The 22,466-nt window shown below is 48.7% G+C and overlaps 1 protein-coding gene across 1 annotated transcript in view; it reads left to right on the top strand.

Annotated features, from left to right (window-relative positions):
* The window catches only part of sipa1l1 (signal-induced proliferation-associated 1 like 1), a 70,249-nt gene that overhangs the window by 23,685 nt on the left and 24,098 nt on the right, over positions 1-22,466 (top strand). Inside the window, 9 exon segments of the mRNA XM_048228275.1 lie at positions 5,503-6,168; positions 6,210-7,350; positions 8,136-8,266; positions 9,324-9,337; positions 10,234-10,247; positions 13,639-13,812; positions 16,788-16,891; positions 18,813-18,880; positions 18,882-18,962. Of these exon segments, the coding sequence (XP_048084232.1) occupies positions 5,884-6,168; positions 6,210-7,350; positions 8,136-8,266; positions 9,324-9,337; positions 10,234-10,247; positions 13,639-13,812; positions 16,788-16,891; positions 18,813-18,880; positions 18,882-18,962 (2,012 nt within the window). The 5' untranslated portion in view covers positions 5,503-5,883.

The raw sequence follows: 22,466 nt of genomic DNA on the forward strand, positions 1-22,466 counted from the left end.
AACTGTGAAAGAGATGTTTTCTGTGTTAGTGAGATGCTTACTGTAGAGATGCTTTCTGTGGTAGTGAGATGCTTTCTGTGGTAGTGAGATGCTTGCTGTGGTAGTGAGATATTTACTGTGGAGATGCTTACTGTCGTAGCGAGATGCTTACTGTAGTAGTGAAATACTTACTGTGGTAGCGAGATGCTTACTGCTTATTGTGGTAGTGAGATGCTTACTGTGGAGATGCTTACTGTGGTAGCGAGATGCTCGCTGTAGAGACCAGTTCTTCAGCGAATGCTTTGGGTTTGGATGGTGGGTCTGGGTATTGTGTGCACTTTAGTGGTGCTAGCTGTGTAGATGCAGGTCTGCAGTAAAAGTTGTGTTTGTGATGTCAGCTGTACTGTATGGGTGAAGTCTTCACTCTGCAGTGAACGTTGTGTTTGTGATGTCAGCTGTACTGTATGGGTGAAGTCTTCACTCTGCAGTGAACATTGTGTTTGTGGTGCTGTGAGAAGAAGTGGGTTTAGATGATCTGGATGGGGTGTGTGTGTGTGTGTGTGTGTGTGTGTGTGTGTGTGTGTGTGTGTGTTGTGTGTGTGTGCGGGTTTAGATGGTCTAGCTGAGGTGTGTGTGTGTGTGTGTGTGTGTTTCTGTGTGTGTGTGTGTGTGTGTGTGTGTGTGTGTGTGTGTGTGTGTGTGTGTGTGTGTGTGTGTATTTGTGTGTGTGCGGGTTTAGATGGTCTAGCTGGGGTGTGTGTGTGTGTGTGTGTCTTTATGTGTGTGTTTCTGTGTGTGTGTGTGCGGGTTTGGATGGTTTAGCTGGAGTGTGTGTGTGTGTGTGTGTGTGTGTGTGTGTGTGTGTGGTTTAGATGGTCTAGCTGGGGTGTGTGTGTGTGTGTGTCTTTATGTGTGTGTTTCTGCGTGTGTGTGTGTGTGTGTGCGGGTTTGGATGGTTTAGCTGGAGTGTGTGTGTGTGTGTGTGTGTGTGTGTGTGTGTGTGGGTTTGGATGATCTAGCAGGCGCTTTTTCTGTGCTCCATGTCCCTCTCTTTAATCAGACAGCCGTCTCTCCAGCTCTCCAAACACTCACCCGCCACAGGGCAGATTTACAACCTAGATCACTGCAGCATCCCTGCCCTCAGTGCACGTGTGTGTGTGTGTGTGTGTGTGTGTGTGTGTGTGTGTGTGTGTGTGTGTGTGTGTGTGTGTGTGTGTGTGTGTGTGTGAGAGGGAGGGAGAGAGATAGATGCTGCATGGTTCTAGTGGCCTGCAGACCTGCAAAGCCTCTCTGGTGTGTGTGTGTGTGTGCTGTGTGCTTCCTCTAAAGCTTTGCTAGTGTGTGTGTGTCTGTGTGTGTGTAAGTGGTGAGTGTTTGAACTCTTTGCTGCATGCTTCCAGAGTCCTGCAGAGTTGTAAAGCTTTACTGGTGTGTGTGTGTGTGTGTGTGTGTGTGTGCTGCAGAGCTGTAAAGCTTCGCTGATTATTCTGCACACACTAATCAGGGCTGGGGCTTTAGACACTCTGCACTTTCATGAGCTGACGGTCCTGTCATTTGTCGTTTGCAGTGGGAGAAATAACCATGAACTTGCTAGATCACTACAGTTTGATAATTTGTTTGTGTGTGTGTGTGTGTGTGTTGGGGGGTGTGGCTGTGGTGCATGTTTCAGCATTCCATACCACATACGGGTCCCATGCCCATGCGGACGCAGGTTCAAGTCTGGCCTGATATGAGGTCACTTCTCAGTCCCGCTCCCCATCTCTCTCCCACCCACTCATTTCCTGTCTGATCTACACGATCCTATCAATAAAGGCTACAAAAGCCCATAAAGAAATCTTTTAAACCTTTAATGAATGAATGGATGAATGAAGCCTAGATTTCGGTCTTGAACAAGAGTTAAAGTGGCCAGAGTGTCGCGGCCTGACAACCGGTTGGACCAGGTTTGTTTTCCGAATCTGCTGCTGCGTGTCGTATGTCGTTTTGGATAAGAGCATCTGCTAAATCCCAGTCACTTAAAGAAAACCCACGACCTATGACCTTTTCCGAAAACCCATGACCTTGCTTGAATGCTGTGGGAACCAAAAGCACTGGCGTGGGGCTCATCTTTGCTTATATGGGCAGCTTGTAAGAGCCTCAACCAGCGCTGTAGGTCTTATCATGATCATAGCGAGTGATGTTAATCTTTTAAAGAGTCCATTGTGTTCCACGGACTTGATGGCGAAGCCATAGAGGAAGTGGACACAATGAAGCGGTTCTGTTCTGCTTCTCTTGTTTTGTTTTTGCAGAATGAGACCAGTAAGGAGGGAGGCAGTAAAAGAGTTTTACTGTAGCCTAATGACTCCTCTCCAAGGTCCCGGTTGGCTCTGTGGAAAACCCTGAGAAACCTAGAGAGGAAATCACTCCGGGCTGCCAAAGTCCACCGATGCCTCGTGTGTGTGTGTGTGTGTGTGTGTGTGTGTGTGTGTGTGTGTCCGTTGTCCTCCAGTGACATGGCTATTTAACTGGATGTGATGCGGAGTTGACTCTGAGCAACCCGAGGTGCATTAGGTGCTGGCTCTCCCTGGCGTACCGCGTGGATTTGGATGCATCGAAATAAAACCACTTGCGAGCCTCAACAGCTGTGTTTAGATTTACAAGCGATTACAAATGCTGTGGTGGTCCTGTGTGTGTGTGTGTGTGTGTGTGTTTGTTTGTTTTGGGATATGATTTCGTTTAGTTAATCCCCCCCCCCCACCCTACCTAGTTTGTAGTGCAGGGGATGTGAATGCGATTAGTCGACACTAATCAGAGATACGGTTACACAATACGCTCTGCTGTCTGTCGGAGAGTCCACTCCAGACCACTTCCTCTGACTGATGATGCCTCCACCATATGCACACACACAAACACACACACACACACCGGTGTGGGAACCTTGCCAGCAGATACACACAGCTCTGTTTTGATATCTTTATAGCCAATATGCCTGAGGATGCCCACATACATCAACAAGGTTGATGTAAATGCTCCGATATACATCAATGTGTTACAGCCTATATGCATCAGCAGGTCTTCCTGCCCGCTATGTTAGCTGGTGTGTACGTTTGGTTTACACACTCATCAGTTGTTCGGCTACTCGTATGGTCCAGTAAGGGGGGGTCTGCAGAGTGCCCGGAGCGCCAGCTAGTGTGGACATCTAGATATCAATCAATCAATCAATCAGTCAATCAATCAATTATAATGGGCTGCTGTGTAGGTTATGTGTGTGAGCTGGTTGGCTGTTTGTGTTGCCTAGTGACTCTAAAAGGCGGGCGTGACATGTTTTATTGCACATCAGACAGTGCAGCACGTAGCATGCGTCGTGCCGGCTCTGAGGGTACATTTATGACGCGTGTTGTGATGTGTTATGTCAGCTGTGCTCTGATGATTTGTGGTTTCATGCAGCGCAGCACAGCTTCTCTATTTATGGCATCTCTAATCAGGGGGGACAATTGATCCGCGTGGAGTTTGCTCATTCCCATCGTCACGCGTCACGTGCGCTCTGATTGGCCGGTAGCATTAGCGTCCCGGCGGAGGGCCGTGGGAGAGGATCACCGCACACCGTTGGGACGAGAGTGAGAGCGGGAGCACGAGAGGGGAGCGCTGACGGCGAGCGACGCGTCCACGTGACCCGGCCTCCGATGGCTCGTGACTAACGTGATCTGAGCATGCTCCACTCTGGCGAAGAGTGTAGAGGAGCAGCAGAGTGTGTGTCTCTGTGTGTGGAGCTCTGACTTTGCTGCGTGTGTCTCGGAGTGTGTGTAGAGCTGTGATGATTTTGTGTGCGTGTTACTGTGTGTTTTGTGTGTGTGTGTGTGTGTGTGTGTGTTTTTGCGTGTTTGCGCCAGGTTGTGAGTGGAACAGCAGGATAATGAGACACTGGCTCTAGAGTGTGTATAGAGCTATGATCTCATGGTTTGTATGTGTGTGCATGCAGGCTGACATTAGAGGAGAGCTGGGAGGCTCAATCCGGAGTGTGTGTGTGCGTGTGTGTGTGTGTGTGTGTGTGTGTGTGTTTGGAGCTGTGATGGCTTGCAGTGTCTCCACGTGCTTAGCTCAAGGGCACCCATATAGACATCAGTGAGTTCAACGCTCACTTTGATGTGTACTCGGGATGTTTGATCCAGCCAGCTATAGCCTATTCCTGTGTGTGTGTGTGTGTGTGTGTGTGTGTGTGTGTGTGTTTGAGAGCGGGTATGTGTGTGTAGGCACGTGTGTATGGGTGCAAATGAAAGTGTGTGTGTGTGTGTGTGTGTGTGCAGGGCAGTAAAGTGGAGTGTGGTGTGAGTTTGATACAAGATCATGATCAGTCAAACTTCTAAGCCTTACTATTTTTCATCCCTGTCCATTCTGAAACGGTGTTGTGTCGTCATCTAACACTCATCTGTGTGTGTGTGTGTGTGTGTGTGTGTGTGTGTGCTGAAGTCCATTAGTGCTGTGTCTGTATGTGTGTGTGTGTGTGTGTATGTGTGTGTGTACTGTGTACTTGACGGACATCTTGTCTAGTTCCTGTGCCTCACTCTGAGATGAGTATTAAGAAGAAAGATTTCCTGTCTGAGAGTTCCGGCTTAAGCCTTCACGCTTCAGTCCAAATGGGTTTGAACAGTCGGCATGTTATTGGGAGCGAACACACCGGCCTCGAATGCTGCACGTGGTGCAACACAGCCACACAGCCAAATATAGCCTAGCGGCTACACACACATACACACACACACATACACACACACACACACACACACACACACACACACACACACACACACACACACACAACACCAGGACTTAAAGATGCCTCATATTCTCCTCGCAGATTGAGCAAAATGAGGATGTCAGTCGTGCTCTGCCCAAATCCCTCTTTTTAACACTTTTTCATTTGTTGTGGCCCATGTGAATGCCTCGACCACTTCACTATAGAGAGGAAGTTCATGTGCCAAGTTCCACGTGGCTCCTATCTGTGTCTGAGTGAGAAAGGAAAAAATAAAAAAAAAACATCTGGCACATATTCCGGATAAAATCTCCATCTCATCTAAGTCTCTACCAATTTAATATTTTTTTTTACTTCTATTTTTTTTTTATCATTTTGCACCATTCTTTTTAAAAAATAAATAAATGAATAAATATTTTTTTCAGTTTGTTTATGTTCATAATCTTTTCATATAACAGTGACTATTATTAGTAATAATGTTATTGTTATTTATGAATCTGTCTACCTATTTTTTTTGACATTTTTTGTCAAGTGTTTAGTAAAGAGGGTGGGGGTGAAGGAAAGGGAGAGAGACTTTTTAAACTAAGGAGCTCTTACAGATGAGAGAGGGACGTTGAAGTCTGGAGAACTTTGTTGTTGACACTCTCTTGTTGTTGTCGTCATGACACCAACAGGACACCAACATGTTGTCATGACACTCTCCTCTGATATTCACCTTATCCAGGTGAATGTAGCGGGGTGTCTCGGATATGGGTCTTTCCACACCCCATCTCACCCACTGTCCTCTTGTTCTCTTGCAGGGCTGGGCTGGACGGGAGAGGAGAGCAGGCCTATCCCCAGTGAGAGCTCACCATGCAGGCCTGAGCCCTGAACAGTTACCACCCTCAAGTTTGGAGGCAATAGAAACAGCTCATCGTTCCTCTATCTCATCTGTGTCCCTTCATCTTCCCATCCCCTCTCTCTCTCTGTTACCCCACCTCCCTCCATCTCTAAGGGCAAGCTGTTCTACTGCCCCATTCTCCTGCCCTTTCTCTCAGGCTGTGGTGTGGTTTTGCCCCGTTTCCTCCGTGACGTCTCATGACCTCTCCCAGAGGTCAGTGCAGACCCTCCTCTCACCTGTAGAGATGCCCCCCAACCCCTCTATGAGCTCTGAGGCCTGGTAGAGGGGGGGGCGCAACAGAATGACCAGTGTTAAGCGTCCCCCTGCCGATCACACGGTCGGGGGGTCCATCCCAGCCACGGACGAGTTCTACACCCGGCACATGCGCATGGCCAATGGGAACGCGGCGGCGCATGCGTCGCGGTCTGAAGGCTCCGCATACTCCTCTTCGGGAGTGCCCAAAATGGGGGTGCGTGCCCGGGTCGCCGAGTGGCCCCCCAGGAAAGAGGTCGGAGGGGGCACGCGGCACCTTGCTGCGGGGGACCCCCCGCCTCGGGCGGCCCGGCGGGGAGGGAGGGAGGAGGAGGCGGGGTATCGCATTGACGGCGCCCGTCATGACCAATCCAGGGCCGCGGCCCGATGCTGCGCAGCATCCACAAATACTCTGCGAGCGGGCTCCAGGCATTGAAGCGGGGCCGCAGTCCGGTGGGGCGCTCGGACTCCCCCGACGCTCGCTTCCTGTCCGCGCAGCGGGGCGCGACGCGCCGCATCCGCCAGCGTAGCAACAGCGACGTGACGCTCAGCGAGCTGGACGCCGGCGGAGAGAGTGGCGACGACTGGGGCTCACCGGCAACGCCGGGGGCCAAGTGGTCGCCTGTGCACCGCGTCTACGGCAGCACGTCATCCATTGACCAGCACCCCGGGGACAGCATCCTGGAGCTGCTCAAGGGCCTCCAGAGCGAAGCGTCCGGCGAGCAACGCAGCCCAGCGGCCGAGCGACTGGAGGAGCTGCTCAACGCCGCCGACCAGCAGGGCCTGACCGAGCTGACCGACGACGCGGCGGCTCAGCAGCAACCCAGCCGCGCACGCGACAAACCGCCCAAGCGCCGCTCCAAGTCCGAGACGGGCGGCGAGTCCATCTTCCGCAAGCTGCGAGGCGTCCGTGGCGACGTGGACTCTCCGCGGGCCGGCTCGGACGCAGAGGACGGGCGAGGGTCCGAGGACTGCGGCCTCCCCGTCGGCTCGGGTCCGCCCCTCAAGCCCTGGGTCTGCCAGAGGGGCTTCACGCACTACGACGTGCAGAGCATCGTCTTCGACCTCAACGAGGTCATCCAGAGCCGGCAGACGGCGCCCGTAGTTAGTCACCACCACCGCGAGCCCGGGGCGCCAGCTGTCGCCGCCTCCTCCGCCTCCGCCTCCTCCACCCTCTCCTCCACGCACAGCCTGCCCTACAGCTCCCCTAGTGGCAGCCAGGAGGAACTGAGTGGACGCGACGACCCCGCCGAAACCCAGAGCAACGAGCTGGTACTGGGCTGCCCGTTCTTCCGCACCGAGACCGGAGGGGACGGCAGGGAGCAGGACGAGCCAGCGCCCGCGGAGACGGGCACGTACGAGTCACCTTTGACCCCCTACTGCATGAACGCCGGCGTGGCGGTTCTGGAGGGCCAGAAAGACGGACCCAACGCCCTCAACGACCGGAACAAGCAGTACATCATAGAACACGTGGACCTGGGGGCGTACTACTACAGGAAGTACTTCTACTTGAGAGGTGAGACCATTACACACGCACACATACTGTACACCCTCACAGATAAGTAAAAGAATGCTTCATTTCTTCCTTAAAAGTGAGGAAATCCAAAGTAATTTTCTCATTTAGCTGCATGCCTTTGGTATGTACAGTACCCTCCAGCATTATTGGCACCTCTGCTAAAGTTGACTAAAAAGAGGAATATCAAATCATCTTTTGGAAATTGATCTTAATGCCTTAAGTAAAAAAAATGAGGAAAACTCCAACCTTTAAGGACACTAATTTTCTTTGTGAATGAATAATGTATCATAAATAAATAAATGTTCTTCCTTAAAATACAGGGGTCATAAGTATTGGCTATGTGTTATGTTAAATTCCCATAGAGACAGGGAGATTTTTATTTTTAAAGGCCAGTTATTTCATGGATCCAGGATACTATGCATCCTGATAAAGTTCCCTTGGCCTTTGGAATTAAAATAGCCCCACATCATCACATACCCTTCACCATACCTAGAGATTGGCATGGGTGTTATTTCAGTTAGCCTATTAGCTGGTTTGATTTGCATTGAGCTCAATGAGCATACAAATTAAAAAGATGATTTTATATTCCTCTTTTTAGTCAACTTTAGCAGAGGTGCCAATAGTTCTGGAGGGTACTGTAAGTAGAGTAGAGAAGAGAGAGCAGAGAAGAGAAGAGAAGGGTAGGGACCGAAAATAAGCTAAATTCCCTAAAAGTTGGCGCGTTCCTTTAAGCTTTTAAACACCACTTGTGTACTTCACTACTCTAACTCCTAACTCTGCCCCAGACCACTGGAACTACTTTGGGCTGGACGAAGCGTTGGGGCCAGTGGCCTTGAGCGTCCGTCGGGAGAAGCTGGACGACCATAAGGACCACGGCCCTCAGTACAACTACAGGGTCATCTTTCGCACCAGCGAGGTGAGGAAACCAACACACGAGTTAGCACTCAGCCACCCACTTGCTCAATCACACACACACACACACACACGTAAACATGCATCTCACCCACCACCCATTCGCCCAATCACACACACACACACACACACACACACACACACACACACACGTAAACATGTATCTCACCCACCACCCATTCGCCCAATCACACACACACACACGTAAACATGCATCTCACCCACCACCCATTCGCCCAATCACACACACACACACACACACACACACACACACACACACACACACACACACACACACACACACACACACACGTAAACATGTGGTTGAGTCAGCTACTCCTCAGAGACTTATCATCCGGGAAGCGTAGTGTGTGTGTGTGTGTGTGTGTGTGTGTGTGTAGGGTCATTCTGATGTCTGATGTTCTGATCTTGGGTTCTTGTTGAGTCTTGTTGGGGCTGTTTCGGTGTTGAGTCGTGTTGGTAAGTGCAGTTGGTGTCTGCTCTTGGTGTAATATGTGAGGTTAGTTTGATATTTGGTAAGTGCAGTTGGTGTCTGCTCTTGGTGTAATACACGAGATTGGTACTACTTGGTCATCATGTGGAGTTCTAATACGAGGCTGGTATGAACCTCATTTGGCGCCGGGTCGTGTTGGTGGTTTGGGAAGAGCAATTGGTATCGGGTCATGTTGTGGTAGAAGATGTTGATTTGTTGTTTGGGAAGAGCAGTTGGTATCGGGTCATGTTGTGGTAGAAGATGTTGATTTGTTGTTTGGGAAGAGCAGTTGGTATCAGGTCATGTTGTGGGAGATGATGTTGATTTGGGAAGAGCAGTTGGTATCGGGTCATGTTGTGGGAGATGATGTTGATTTGGGAAGAGCAGTTGGTATCGGGTCATGTTGTGGTTGGTTTGTTTTAATGATGTGGGTTTTGCTTCGGATCTCGTCTGTTTGGTCTTGAGTTGTGTTTTGTCAAACTTGTGGTTGCTGCTGTTTGGCGGTTGTGCTGAGTCAGACCGGACTGATCACTTTCTTCCCCAACTCCTTATTGGTTTATCCCATCAGGTGGACATAAGGATGTGAGGTTTGTGCGCGTACACTCACACACACACTCACTCACACACACTCACTCACACACTCACTCACTCACTCACTCTCTCTCTCTCTCTCTCTCTCTCTCTATCTCACTCACTCACTCGCTCCTCCACTCACCACTCACTCCTCCTCCTCACTCACTCTCTCTCTCTCTCTCTCTCTCTCTCTCCTCTCTCTCTATCTCTATCTATCTATCTATCTAACTATCTCCTCACTCCCTCCTCCTCCTCCTCCTCCTCCTCCTCCTCCTCTCTCTCTCTCCTCTCTCTCTCTCTCTCTCTCTCTCTCTCTCTCTCTCTCTCTCTCTCTCTCATCTCCACTCCTCCTCACTCCTCCTCCACTCCTCATCATATATATATATATATATATCTATATATATATATATATATATATATATATATATATATATATATAAATAAACTCTCTCTCTCTAATAAATAAATACATCTATCTCTGTCTCTCTCTCTCTTACTCACTCCATATATATATATATATGTCTCTGTCTCTCTCTCTCTCTCTCTCTCTCTCTCTTTTTCAGAGAAAAATATATATATCCTGGATTAAAGTGCCACACCCCTTTAAAACAATGCAGCTGGGGGAGGGAGGGCAGAGGGATAGGGAAAGGGAAAGAGGGAGGAGGAGGAGAAAGAGAGAGACAGGAGAGAGGGTGGGGGAGAGAGAGAGCAGGAGATAGAGTAAGAGAGAGAGGAGGAGATGGAGTAAGAGAGAGGAAACGGGGATAAAAAAAGTTGAGGGAGAGAAAGAAAGTGAGGGAGAGAGAGATGGAGGGAAAAGAGAGAGGCGGGGGATAGAGAGACCTTCATGATGTGTGGTCGGAATTCCCTTGCTGTGTGGGCATGATGTGACATGAACCCAACAGGTGTGGACATGCTGGTAGGGTGGCCTGCAGGCCTCATTTCACCTGACCACCGGCTCTGACGTCCAAGCACAGGCCAGAAACTAGGAACATATTTCCATTTTAGGGCTTCCATTCCTGTGTGTGTGTGTGTGTGTGTGTGTGTGAGTGTGAGGCATAGCATCTCTCAAATCAACCTTCTCTAATCCCTACTTCCTGTGTGTGTGTGTGTGTGTGTGTGTGTGTGTGTGTGAGTGTGAGTGTGAGTGTGAGCATACATCTCTCCAAAATCAACCTTCTCTAATCCTACTTCCTGTGTGTGTGTGTGTGTGTGTGTGTGTGTGTGTGTGTGTGTGTGTGTGTGTGTGTGTGAAGGTGTGAGCATAGCATCTCTCAAAGCAACCTTCTCTAATCCTACTTCCTGTGTGTGTGTGTGTGTGTGTGTGAGTGTGAGTGTGAGCATACATCTCTCCAAAAGCAACCTTCTCTAATCCTACTTCCTGTGTGTGTGTGTGTGTGTGAGTGTGAGTGTGAGCATACATCTCTCCAAAAGCAGCCTTCTCTAATCCTACTTCTCATTTCTTCCTGCTAATGTTTCTTGTCTTCTTCGTTTTGTTCTTTTCTCATTCTGACATTCTCTGTTGTCTTTTCAATTTCCTCCCACTCTCTCCTCCTCCTCTCCCTCTCTCCTCTCTTCCTCTCCCTCTCTCCATTCCTCCCCCTCTCTACTCCTCCCTCGCTCCCTCTCTCCACTCTCCTCCTTCTCTCGCTCTCTGCCTGTACTCTTCTCTCCCTCTCTCTACCCCCTCCCTCCCTCTCTCTCTCCTCCCTCTCTCCTTCTCCCTCTCTTCCCATCGTTCTGTTTCCTCATGTCCTCTCTTTCTCCTCTCCCTCTCTCCTCCTCTCTTTCTCCCTCTCTCCTCCTCCCTCTCTTCTCCTCCTCTCTTGTGCAGCTGCATCTGATGGAGGAATGATTGGGTTCACCTCTAGTGCAGAGCACAATGGACACACTGTGTTTGTTTTCTCTCTCCTCTTCCTCCATCCCCTCCTCTCTCTGTCTCCTCCTCTCCTCTACCTCCCTCCACTCGCCTCCTCTCATCTCCCTCTCTCCTCTCATGTCCTCTCGTCTCTCCTCCCCTCCTCTTTGTTTCTCCTCTCCTCTCCACTCCTCTCTCCTCCTATTTCTCCCTCTCCTCTCCGCTTCTCTCTATCCTCCTCCTCTCCCTCCCTCCATCCTCCTCTCTTTCCTCCTCCTTCCTCTCCCTCTCATGTGTTCTCATCAGCCCTAAGGGTCCCTATAACCTGGTCAAAGCTCCTCTGGGTTTCACTGCAATGCTGCTGATTGCTTGTGATTCTCAAAGTTTTGGACACAGGCGTGGTCCATTGTGTGTGTGTGAGTGAGTTGTGAGCAAATTGACCTCTCTCTCTCTCTCTCTCTCTCTCTCTCTCTCTCTCTCTCTCTCTCTCTCTCTCTCTCTCTCTCTCTCTCTCTGTCTGATTCTGTTTGGGAAGTGAGAAAGGCTGTGTTGTTGAGGTGGAGAATACAGATTGACATGAATGTTAAATGTTTTCTCAAAGTGCACTGATGTGAACATTTGAGCAGCAGATAAGGAGTATCAACCCCTCCTGCCCCTTTCTGTAGTTGATCACGCTGTGTGTGTGAAAAGAGTGTTCAACTTCTTTCTCTCTCCCCCCTTCTCTCTCTTTGGTTGACCACGTTGCGGGTATGAAAAGAGTATTAAACCTCTTTCTCTCTTTCTCTCGCTCTCTCTCTCTCTCTTTGTCATCTACCATTCTGTGTGTATGAAAAGAGTGTTCAATCTCTCTCTCTTTAATTGACCACGTTGCTGCATATATAAAGAGTGTTAAACCTCTCTCTCTCTCTCTCTCTCTCATTCTCTCTCTCTGTAGTTGACCTCGCTGTGATAGATAGATAGATAGATAGATAGATAGATAGATAGATACTTTATTGATCCTCAGGGGAAATTCAAGTGTGTGTGTGTGTGTGGGTTTGTGTGCGTGGGGGTTCCTCTTTGTAGGGTCGGTGTTGAATCACATCTTGGGCGTGGCCACACTAGCTGCACTGTAGGGAGAGGAAATTACATCATCAGGGGTAGAATTTGACATGACTATGTATTCCACCTGCCAATCACTGGTCTGGTCTGGGAATCAGTGGTCTCAGTGTGTGTGTGTGTGTGTGTATGCATGTAGTATAAAATCCAGCAGGTTCATCTAGTGCCCTGAGTAAATAAAAGCAAAGTGTAAAGTTCTCAAGTATAACAAGGTGTGGTGAATAGTACTGTGTGTGTGTGTGTGTGTGTGTGTGTGTGTGTGTGTGTGTGTGTGTGTGGGTTTGTGTGCGTGGGGGGGGTTCCTCTTTGTAGGGTCGGTGTTGAATCACATCTTGGGCGTGGCCACACTAGCTGCACTGTAGGGAGAGGAAATTACATCATCAGGGGTAGGAGCATGATATGTAATTACACCTGTAATCACTGGTCTGGTCTAGGGAATCAGTGGGTCTCAGTGTGTGTGTGTGTGTGTGTGTGTGTGTGTGTGTGTGTGTGGTAGTAGTAGTGTGCTTAATGCAAGAGATTAAAAGTAGCTTTATGTGATTCCATGCATCCTACTTGACTGAATGTGTACTGGGTGTCCAACCTCAGGTGCACTGGTACTCTGTGTGAACTCCCTCTGTGTGTGTGTGTGTGTGTGTGTGTGTGTGTATGCATGTAGTATAAAATCCAGCTGGTTCATCTAGTGCCTGAGTAAATAAAGCAAAGTGTAAAGTTCTCAAGTATAACAAGGTGTGGTGAATAGTACTGTGTGTGTGTGTGTGTGTGTGTGTGTGTGTGTGTGTGTGTGCTGTGGTGAATGACACAGCAGAACCCTTGATGTCTTCACCTGAGTGAACTACCTAATAAGGAAGCAGCTGTGTGATGCTCTCACTGTCTGTGTGATTGACTCATAAAATTACACGGCTTGAGAAAGTCCAACACCCTGAAGTCTCACATACTTCTCAAAACATCAGTCTTACTTCCTTTTTAATATCACCCCCCCCTCTTTCTCTCTCCCTCCCTCCCCCTCTCTCGCTCCCTCTTTCCCTCCCTCTCTCTCAATTCAATTCAATTCAATTCAAATGAGCTTTATTTTCTCTCTCTTTCCCTCTCCCTATTTCTCTCTATTCCCCTCCCTCTCTCTCTCGCTCTCTCTCTCTCTCTCTCTCTCTCTCTCTCTTACCCTCCCTCTCTCCCTCTCTCTATCCCCTCCCTCTCTCTCTCTCTCTCCTCCCTCTCTTCCTCTCTCTATCCCCCTCCTCTCCCTCTCTCTATCCCCCTCTCCCTCCCCCCCTCTATCTCTCTCTCTTACCCTCCCCCTCTCCCTTCCTCTATCCCCCTCCCCTCCTTCTCTCTCTCCCTCTCTCTCTCTCCTCAGCTGAGTTTCCAGGTGAAGGTGGGGATGATGCTACCCGGAGGCGGGTCCAGGCACAGAGGAGGGATGTACAACTCGCAGGGCGGCCCGGCCCGCCCGGCGACTTCCTGCAGCTGCTGGGGGAGAAAGTCCGACTCAAGGGCTTCACCAAGTACCGGGCTCAACTGGATACTAAGAGTACGTCACACACACACACTCACACACACACACACTCACATAGAAGGTCCGACTCATAGGCTTCACCAAGTACCGGGCTCAACTGGATACTAAGAGTACGTCACACACACTCACACACACACACACACACACTCACATAGAAGGTCCGACTCAAGGGCTTCACCAAGTACCGGGCTCAACTGGATACTAAGAGTACGTCACACTCACTCACACACACACACACACACTCACATAGAAGGTCCGACTCAAGGGCTTCACCAAGTACCGGGCTCAACTGGATACTAAGAGTACGTCACACACACACTCACACACACACACACACTCACTCACACACACTCACATAGAAGGTCCGACTCAAGGGCTTCACCGAGTACCGGGCTCAACTGGACACAGTACATTACAGAATGTGTCTCATGCACACACACACCCACACACCCACACACACACATGTCTCACATGTGCCTACATGCAGTGAACCTCCACACACAGTGCAAACACACAGACACATGCACACAAATATAAATAACATTCGTACCAGCTGTTAGAGTAAGGGAGCCCAGTGCACAGTGTCCTGCTTGTTTATGTTGACCAAAGTCATGAGTACAACAGTCCAGTGTAAACACACACACACACACACACACACACACACACACACACACACTCTTTAACTCTTTAAACACTTGGCAGAGTAGTAGTACTCAAGGTCAAATACATTCTAACACCGTGTCACGATGCGCTAAAATCCGTTTAATCACATCGTTTTCAATTGGAGTGTCCTGACTGCAAGCGGCGAGCAGCGTGATGCAGCGTAACGTTTTGAGAGAACTTTTGTCAGACGCCCCGTTTCTATTTTATGTCTGTCGCTCGCTTTGCTCTGCTATTTCGAATGAGAAACATGACTCAATAGAAGGGCACATTTAACGGATTCAGTGTAGACAGATAACATTGACAGTCGCTCGCTCAGATCCTGTTAGTACATGGTGAAATGCTGATAAGCGTGAAGAATTTAGCAGTCTCCTGAGTGCTGCTTTCTTGTGTTAGTGCTGAGGGAAGTCATCTGATGGCTGTATAATAACATAAGTGTATGTTTGACATCAGTGGTTAATACTTAAGCTCTTGTCTCCTGGTAAACTCCCTCCTTGGTTTCCCTCCTTTGATTATGTCTCCCTGCATTCCTTCTCTTGCGTCACTCTATCGTTCTGCCACTCTATCGTTCTGCCACTCTCACTTTCTGTTTCCCACTTTCTTTCTTTTGCTCTCTTACACACTCTTTCTTTCTTTCTTTCTTACTTTCTTTCTTTCTTTCTTTCTTTCTCTCTCTTTCCACCTTTCTCTCACTAATGCTCACTCTCCTCTCCTTCTCTCTTTCTGACTTTCTCTCTTTTTGCTTTCTCTCTCTCCCTCTCTTTCCCTATCTCTCTCTGTCTCTGTCTCTTTCCCTTTTTACCCTCAGGAAACACACTAACTCGGGGAACAAATGGAATGGTCTTACACACGTCCTCATTCCTACTCCAACACACACACACACACACACACACACACACACACACACACTCAGGCAGCGCGTGCGCCCAGACACACGCTACACTGCATCCTTTATGCTTCCAAAGGAGAACAGGAAATCACCACTGATTTCAATCATGGCAGTAATTACATTTCTGCCCAGTTCACTTTCAGGCACCACAGCCCCCTCTCCTCAGCCCTGTAGCCCACCACTTTACCTCAACACACACACACACACACACACACACACACACACGTACTTGCTCCCACGCACACACCGCATATGCGCGCGCGCGATCCTGAAATTGTTCATCGGTTTACCTCAACACGCGCACGTTGCACACACTCGCGCCGCTGGCGTGCGCGCCCGCGCATCATCGGTTCGCGCCACTTTACCGCGCGCACACACACGCACACACGTACGCGTTCGCGCGCACGCTGCGTTACATGCACACACGGATCATTGACGGTTGCGCTTTACCCCAACCGCACAGGCGTTCACGCACTTTGCGAGATGATGCGCACTCGCACTTTACACACAAACACACGATCCCTATGGTACACCGCCCTCATTTACCCATCCCAGATCAGGTCGGGATCAAACTGGACTCGAAATCGCGCACGCGCGTACTTTCCCCTGTTTCCCCTATCCTCACACCACTTAACTTTAGCCTGGAGGTTGCCAGGCAGGAGAGAACTCCCCTGCCCTCCCCTAACCCTTTAGGGCAGCAGGTATGACCCATTAGGGATCAGGCGACGTTGGCCCAGATCCACGCCACCTCTGGGCCATACCCGGATCTGGACTTCCGCTGAGTCTGTGCCAGAACTCATGTTCCTGCTGTCCGGCTCTGCGTTTCTGATTTGCAGCTTAACAGTGCTGTAGCTCTCCTTTAACACACTGACAGAGACCGGCGCCGGTCACTTTACACACCAATTATGCTGCGGCAGTTTGCTTAAAGGATTTGGACTTCAAACCACTGTGCTGCCAATTTAGCAAGTCTCTTAAATGATCGCCGATTGCACTTAGTCCATGTCATTTCATCGTTTTATTGTCCTCAAGGAAATTATGAAAATGTCACTGCGTAGAGGCAGCTCATTTTACTGTCTTTGTGTGTCGTAGCAGAGATTTATAAGGGTCTTTTTCCATCGCCAGGGAAACTGGTGGGGAAAGTGGGCGAATAAATCAGGTCTGTCTCATTGTGGGAGACGGCCAGGACCTTGCCCCATTCACTGACAGACAATGGCGTGAATGGGGTGTGGAGTGTACAGTTTCACTACGACAATACCCCAGGCTAACGCCAGCGCTTGTGTTAGCGCTCTCCATTCATTTCGACAATAGCCCAGGCTAACGCTAGCGCATGTGTTATAGCGCTCTCCATTCATTTCAACAATAGCCCAGGCTAAATCTAGTCTACAGTAGCTCTTGTGTTAAGGCTCTCCATTCATTTGGTTTCTCTTCCGTTTGCTTGCAGCGGATTCCACGGGGACGCACTCCCTCTACACGTCGTACAAGGACTACGAGATCATGTTCCATGTGTCCACTATGCTCCCGTACACGCCCAACAACAAGCAACAGGTCGGCATCCTCACCTCTACCTTGCTCATGCCCCAGGTGTGATGCCAGTCCTACTGTACCTGGGCAGTGGGCACCTGGGCAAGGCCTGCAGTTTAAGCGACAGCGTCATGTGATGTGTTTTTCGCAAAGTTGGACTCCACGCCTGGTCCCGTTGTTCTATACCAGTGTTTCTCAAAGTGTGGTCCGCAAGCTATCCCTAGTGGTCCGCAAGTAGAGGTTGTAAAATATAATATAGATGAGTTGTTTGCAATATTGAACCAACTTGTATATAAACCTAAACAGCTCTGCAACACTGCCTATGTAAGCTATGCCAGTTGAAATCATATGAATCCTCTGACACAATGATCAAGGTGATTCAGTGAGTAGGCCTACTGTGTAACATAGGTTCCTATTGAAGTAGGTCTACTTTTTTTTGGTAGGTGGTCTGTGAGGTTTTTCTTTATTGGTTAAGTAATCCTTGGTCTGAAAAAGTTTGAGAAACACTGTTCTATACAACCAAAGGCCTGAATCTTGTAGTTGCAGTATTACATATTGGATAGATAGATAGATAGATAGATAGATAGATAGATAGATAGATACAGTAGATAGATAGATACTTTATTGATCCCCGAGGGGAAATTCAGGAACTGAATTTTACTGCAGATGTAACACCTTAATGCTGATTCATGTTACTGCACATGGCCTTTGTTATTTAAGCCTTAATGCTGATTCATGTTATATTGCAGATGGTCTATGTTTTTTAGCGTTATGCTGTTCCATATTACTGCCGGCCGGCCTATGTTATCTGATCTGTAGCACTGTTCCATATGACTTCATAATCCTTAATCATTACAGGCTATAGACAGTAACATGTAAAAGTATTACTTCCTGCGGTAACACTTTACGGTAAGGGTACATGGATTATCATGAATTCATGCATGAATTAATCCATGATTTACATATTACTTCATTCCTTAATATCTCATGAATCATCAGGAATTTACATGAGTTCATAGTCATTCATGACCTCAAACACTAACAACTCATCAAGTAAAGTATTAAGTATGGTGAGCATATCATTATGATTTATGATTTATTAGGAATGATCATGATGATTTCTTTTTCTGCCAAAAATGTTGTCATCACTACTCAAATTCTGATTTGAACACAATTTGTGCAGTTCTCTAAACACATGCCATTGTTCACACTTTAGTTGATGAACTCATGAGTATTTAACCTGACATACATGTAATCATGAAATAAGATTGCTCTACACACTGTTGACGTTTACTCGATTTTATTCAGAGTGAACAACGTTTACTTGCTCCTGGCGTCCCTCAGGTTAAACTCTGTATGATTATTTTTTGCTATTTAAGTATGTTCCTGCAATCTACCTGCTCCTAACAAGGCTGTGTGTGGAACTTGGTTTCATTTGGAATACATGTAATCATGATGATCATGCTTAAGAAATCATAAAATCATAATGATGGATACCATTACCTAATGCTTTAATTTTGATGTGTTACTGTTTCATGCATGAGGTCATTAATGAGACTATGAACTCATGTAAATTCCTGATGATCATAAGATATAAAGGAATGAAGTAATGCATAAATCATGAATTAATTCATGCATGAATTCATGATAATTCATGTAACAATTTTATCATCAAAATTCTATAGCTGATGTTTTTAGTAACCACCTTTTGAAGGTTTTAGAATATCTTATTAGCATAGATTAAAAAAAAAAACATATTTAAGTTTCTATAACACACAATGCTCTGGCCATTAAATAGCCTTAGTTGCTGAAATGGCCTTAAATTAAACAAACCAACAAACATGATAATTCATGTACCCTTACCGTAAAGTGTTACCAAAAGGGTTTTGTAAATAAAGGGTGTGGCTGGTCTGAAGCCTGTGCTGATCCGATGCTCCTCCCTCAGCTACTCAGGAAAAGGCACATTAGAACGACATGAGTCACGTAGATCTTCCAGGGCAGACTCTGCGTTCCGTAAGAACATCCGCTCACACTTCCAGCACGTCTTCATCATCGTTCAGGTGCACAACCCCTGCTGTGACGACACCTGTTACAGGTAAGCACCGCCACCCACATCACACACCCATACATCACACTCATACACACATACATACATCTCACACACACACACACACACACATACATCACACACACACACTACCTGTTGCCACTCTATCACAAGCCTGGACAGCGGCTCATATTTTTTGCTTTTTGCTCTCTTCTCCTTTTCTAGCTGCCGTGAAACACTTTTGCTCTCATGAAACACTTTGCTTGTTTGAAATGGACCTTTTCTCTGTGTGTGTGTGTGTGTGTGTGTAATGTTTAAGTGCATTTGTGTGTGTGGTGTGGAGGTCTAACGATCGTAATAGTGATGATGATGACAGTATTGAAGAAGAATATGAGTACATTTATTGTGTCGTGTGTGTGGCTTGAGAGAGGGGTATGAGTAGCCTACCACGTTTGGCAATATTATTGTGTGTATTGATGTGTGATGTGTGTGTGTGTGTGTGTGTGTGCCTGATCTCGACCAGGTTGGCGAGCTGATCACGCTCCAGTAGCTAGCAATTCCCCTGCAGCTGCTACAGTATGTGAGTGCTGGAGAGAGAGGGGCTAGTGCCCAGAGCTAAGTGAGAACACTGTGAGGTGCTTAAGCGGGCTGGCTAGCTAACCTTGTAGGTGTGAGAGTGAGAACTCTGTGTGAGGTGGGGAGCAGGCTAACTTGGCGTTGAGCACTAAGTGAGAACTCTAATTGTGAGTCAGGGGTGCTCACTAGCATGGGAGCTCTAAGGTGAGAACTCTGTGAGGGGTGGGGGAGCTGGCCTAGCATGTGCACTGTAGCTCTAAGTGAGAGTCTGTGTGAGTCCAGGGGTGCTGACTAGCATGGAGCTAAGTGAGGAACTATGTGTGAGTCCAGGGGTGCTGACTAGCATGGAGGCGTAAGTGAAAACACTGTGTGAGTCCAGGGGTGCTGACTAGCATGGGCGTAAGTGAGAACTCTGTGTGAGTCTAGGGGTGCTGACTAGCATGGAGCGCTAAGTGAGAACTCTGTGTGAGTCCAGGGGTGTTGGCTAGCATGGAGCGCTAAGTGAGAACTATGTGTGAGTCCAGGGGTGTTGGCTAGCAAGAACTCTGGTTCCTTTTACCCTGCTGGTGTTTCTCTCACTCTCTTCAGATCAGATTTTATTCTCTCATCGCTCTCTCCCTCTCACACTGACACACGGTAACACACAGAGACACACACACACACACACACACATAAAAAGATACAAATAACCCAGAGACACATTTTACACACAGATACACCATCCCCAGCTGGCCATGTCTCCCTGTGTGTCACATTCTCTCCCATCCTCTCTCCCTTCCCTTGGCCTCTGTCCTCTCTTCTGTCCCTCGCTGTCCCCAACCCCCCCCCCCACACACACACACACACACACACACCCCCCTTTCCTCCCCATGCCTCCGGGCCCTGGAGCCAGAGTAGTCTGAAGGAGTTAGCCAGCGCGCGGTTGAAGGATTCCCTTCCCAGGAGCGGCAGAGAGAACACGAGCGGGAGTGTGTGTGTGTGTGTGTGTGTGTGTGTGTCCCTCTCCAGTGCTCTTCAGCAGCAACACGCTCCTCTCTGAGCTCATATCATTCTGAGCTCTCCCACCCGTAGTAGCATCAGGACCTTCTCCAGCCCAGTCCAGCCCAGCCAAGACCAGCTCCAGGACCCCAGCCCAGCCAAGACCAGTTCCAGGACCCCAGTCCAGCCCAGCCCAGCACAGGGCCTGCTCTCCTTGGGTGGCGTGTTTGGAAGCGAGCCACCTTTGCTCTCTGCCCGCACCATCTCTGACGTCACGCAGGCAAGGGGGAACTCTGCAGCTCAAATCTTTGTGTGTGCGTGTGCGTGTGTGTGTGTGTGTGCGTGTGCGTGTGTGTGTGTGTGTGCGTGTGCGTGTGTGTGCGTGTGTGTGTTTTTTTGATTGGACACTTTTTGGATGGAGAACAATACAGACCGAACGGACTGGATCTCGAGGAACTCCTGGAACGCTGGTTATTTTTTTCGGCAAGCAAAGAGGAATATCTGGACCTTTTCTCTGTGGACGTGTCATAGATTTGTCTGGACATATTTGGATGTGTGTGTGCCGTGCTTGTCCCCGCGGTGATCTTCCTCGTGTTTCTTGGCATTCCGTCTGCAGGTCGTTGCCCTCTGCAGTGGGCAGTCGCGCCTCGTCACCCTGTAAACTCTTCGTCTTCCTCTTCCTCTTCTTCGGTCAGACCCCAGAGGAAGAGCAGTTGTTTGAGGTCATCTCTCTCTCTGAGGAACAACAACCAACTCTTTAGCAGAGCAGCCTGGACACAAACACACACACTCATACACACCCCCGGACAGGTCATTTTCTTTCACCCTCATTGAGGAGCAGTGACCTCTGCCACAGGAGGATACCAGGGGCACACTTCTCTCTCTCTCTCTCAGACACACACACACACACACACACACACACATGCATACACATACACAGTAATGTTGACACACACCTCTGGTCCAGTCGGTCTGGAGCAGCTCTACAGGAGTGGAGTCTGAAAGGACAGATCCGGTCAGGTCTGTGTTCGTTCCTGGTGGAACCTCAGTGCATATGGATCTACAGTTCTCTGGTTCTGTTGTGGCATACTAGCTGGGTGGAACCTTGCAAAACGGAACGGATCGGATCAGGTCAGGTCTGTGGTTCTCTAGTGCTGTGCTGGCATCCTGACGGAGTGGAACTTTGGAGGACTGGTCGGATCTGCAATTCTCTGGAAGTGCCGTACTGACCCACACACTCTGTGTGTGTGTGTGTGTCTCAGGGCTCTGTGTTGTCAACGCTGTGTGTGAGTGAGCGCCTCTGTGCTGGAGCGTCACAGGAAGAGTCGGAGAAGGTAGGCATGGTGCACGTGTGTGTGTGTGTGTGTGCATGTGAGTGTGCGTGTGTGTGTGTGTAGAGGCAGTGAGGGGGGGGGGGGTGTTTGGTATTGTCAGCGGTGATAGAGAAAATGAAATGGATACATCACACATGAAACATAACACACACACACACACACACACACACACACCACCCAAGTGTAAGAGGTAAAATAGAGAGGGAGTAGATTGGAGACACATACTCTCAGCCTCCCACAAGATGAACATAGAACACGCACACACACACACACACACACACAGAAGTTGAATGCACATTGAACACATACTGACACAAACTAATACAAGCACCCACACACAGAAAGAGAAATCATGTGGCTGCTCTTGTTATTTTGATCCCTCTCAAACTCCATCAGTATCCACCCACTGCTATCCGTCGTGATCTCTTAGGCTCACCAACACCCAGAATGCCACTTTCTTCCTATAGGACCGCCGCTGTGTGTTGGAGGAGCTTTGCACTTGTATGCAGGTCCTTTCTAAAGCAATCCTGATTTGTGCATGGAAAACTAGTGTGTGTGTGTGTGTGTGTGTGTGTGTTTGGTGTGTTTGTGTGTGTGTGTGTGTGTGTGTGTGTGTGTGTGTGTGTGTGTGTGTGTGTGTGTGTGTGGGAGGTAGCCTGTGTTG

Source organism: Alosa alosa, chromosome 19, assembly GCF_017589495.1.
Source record: "Alosa alosa isolate M-15738 ecotype Scorff River chromosome 19, AALO_Geno_1.1, whole genome shotgun sequence".
NCBI lineage: Eukaryota > Metazoa > Chordata > Actinopteri > Clupeiformes > Clupeidae > Alosa > Alosa alosa.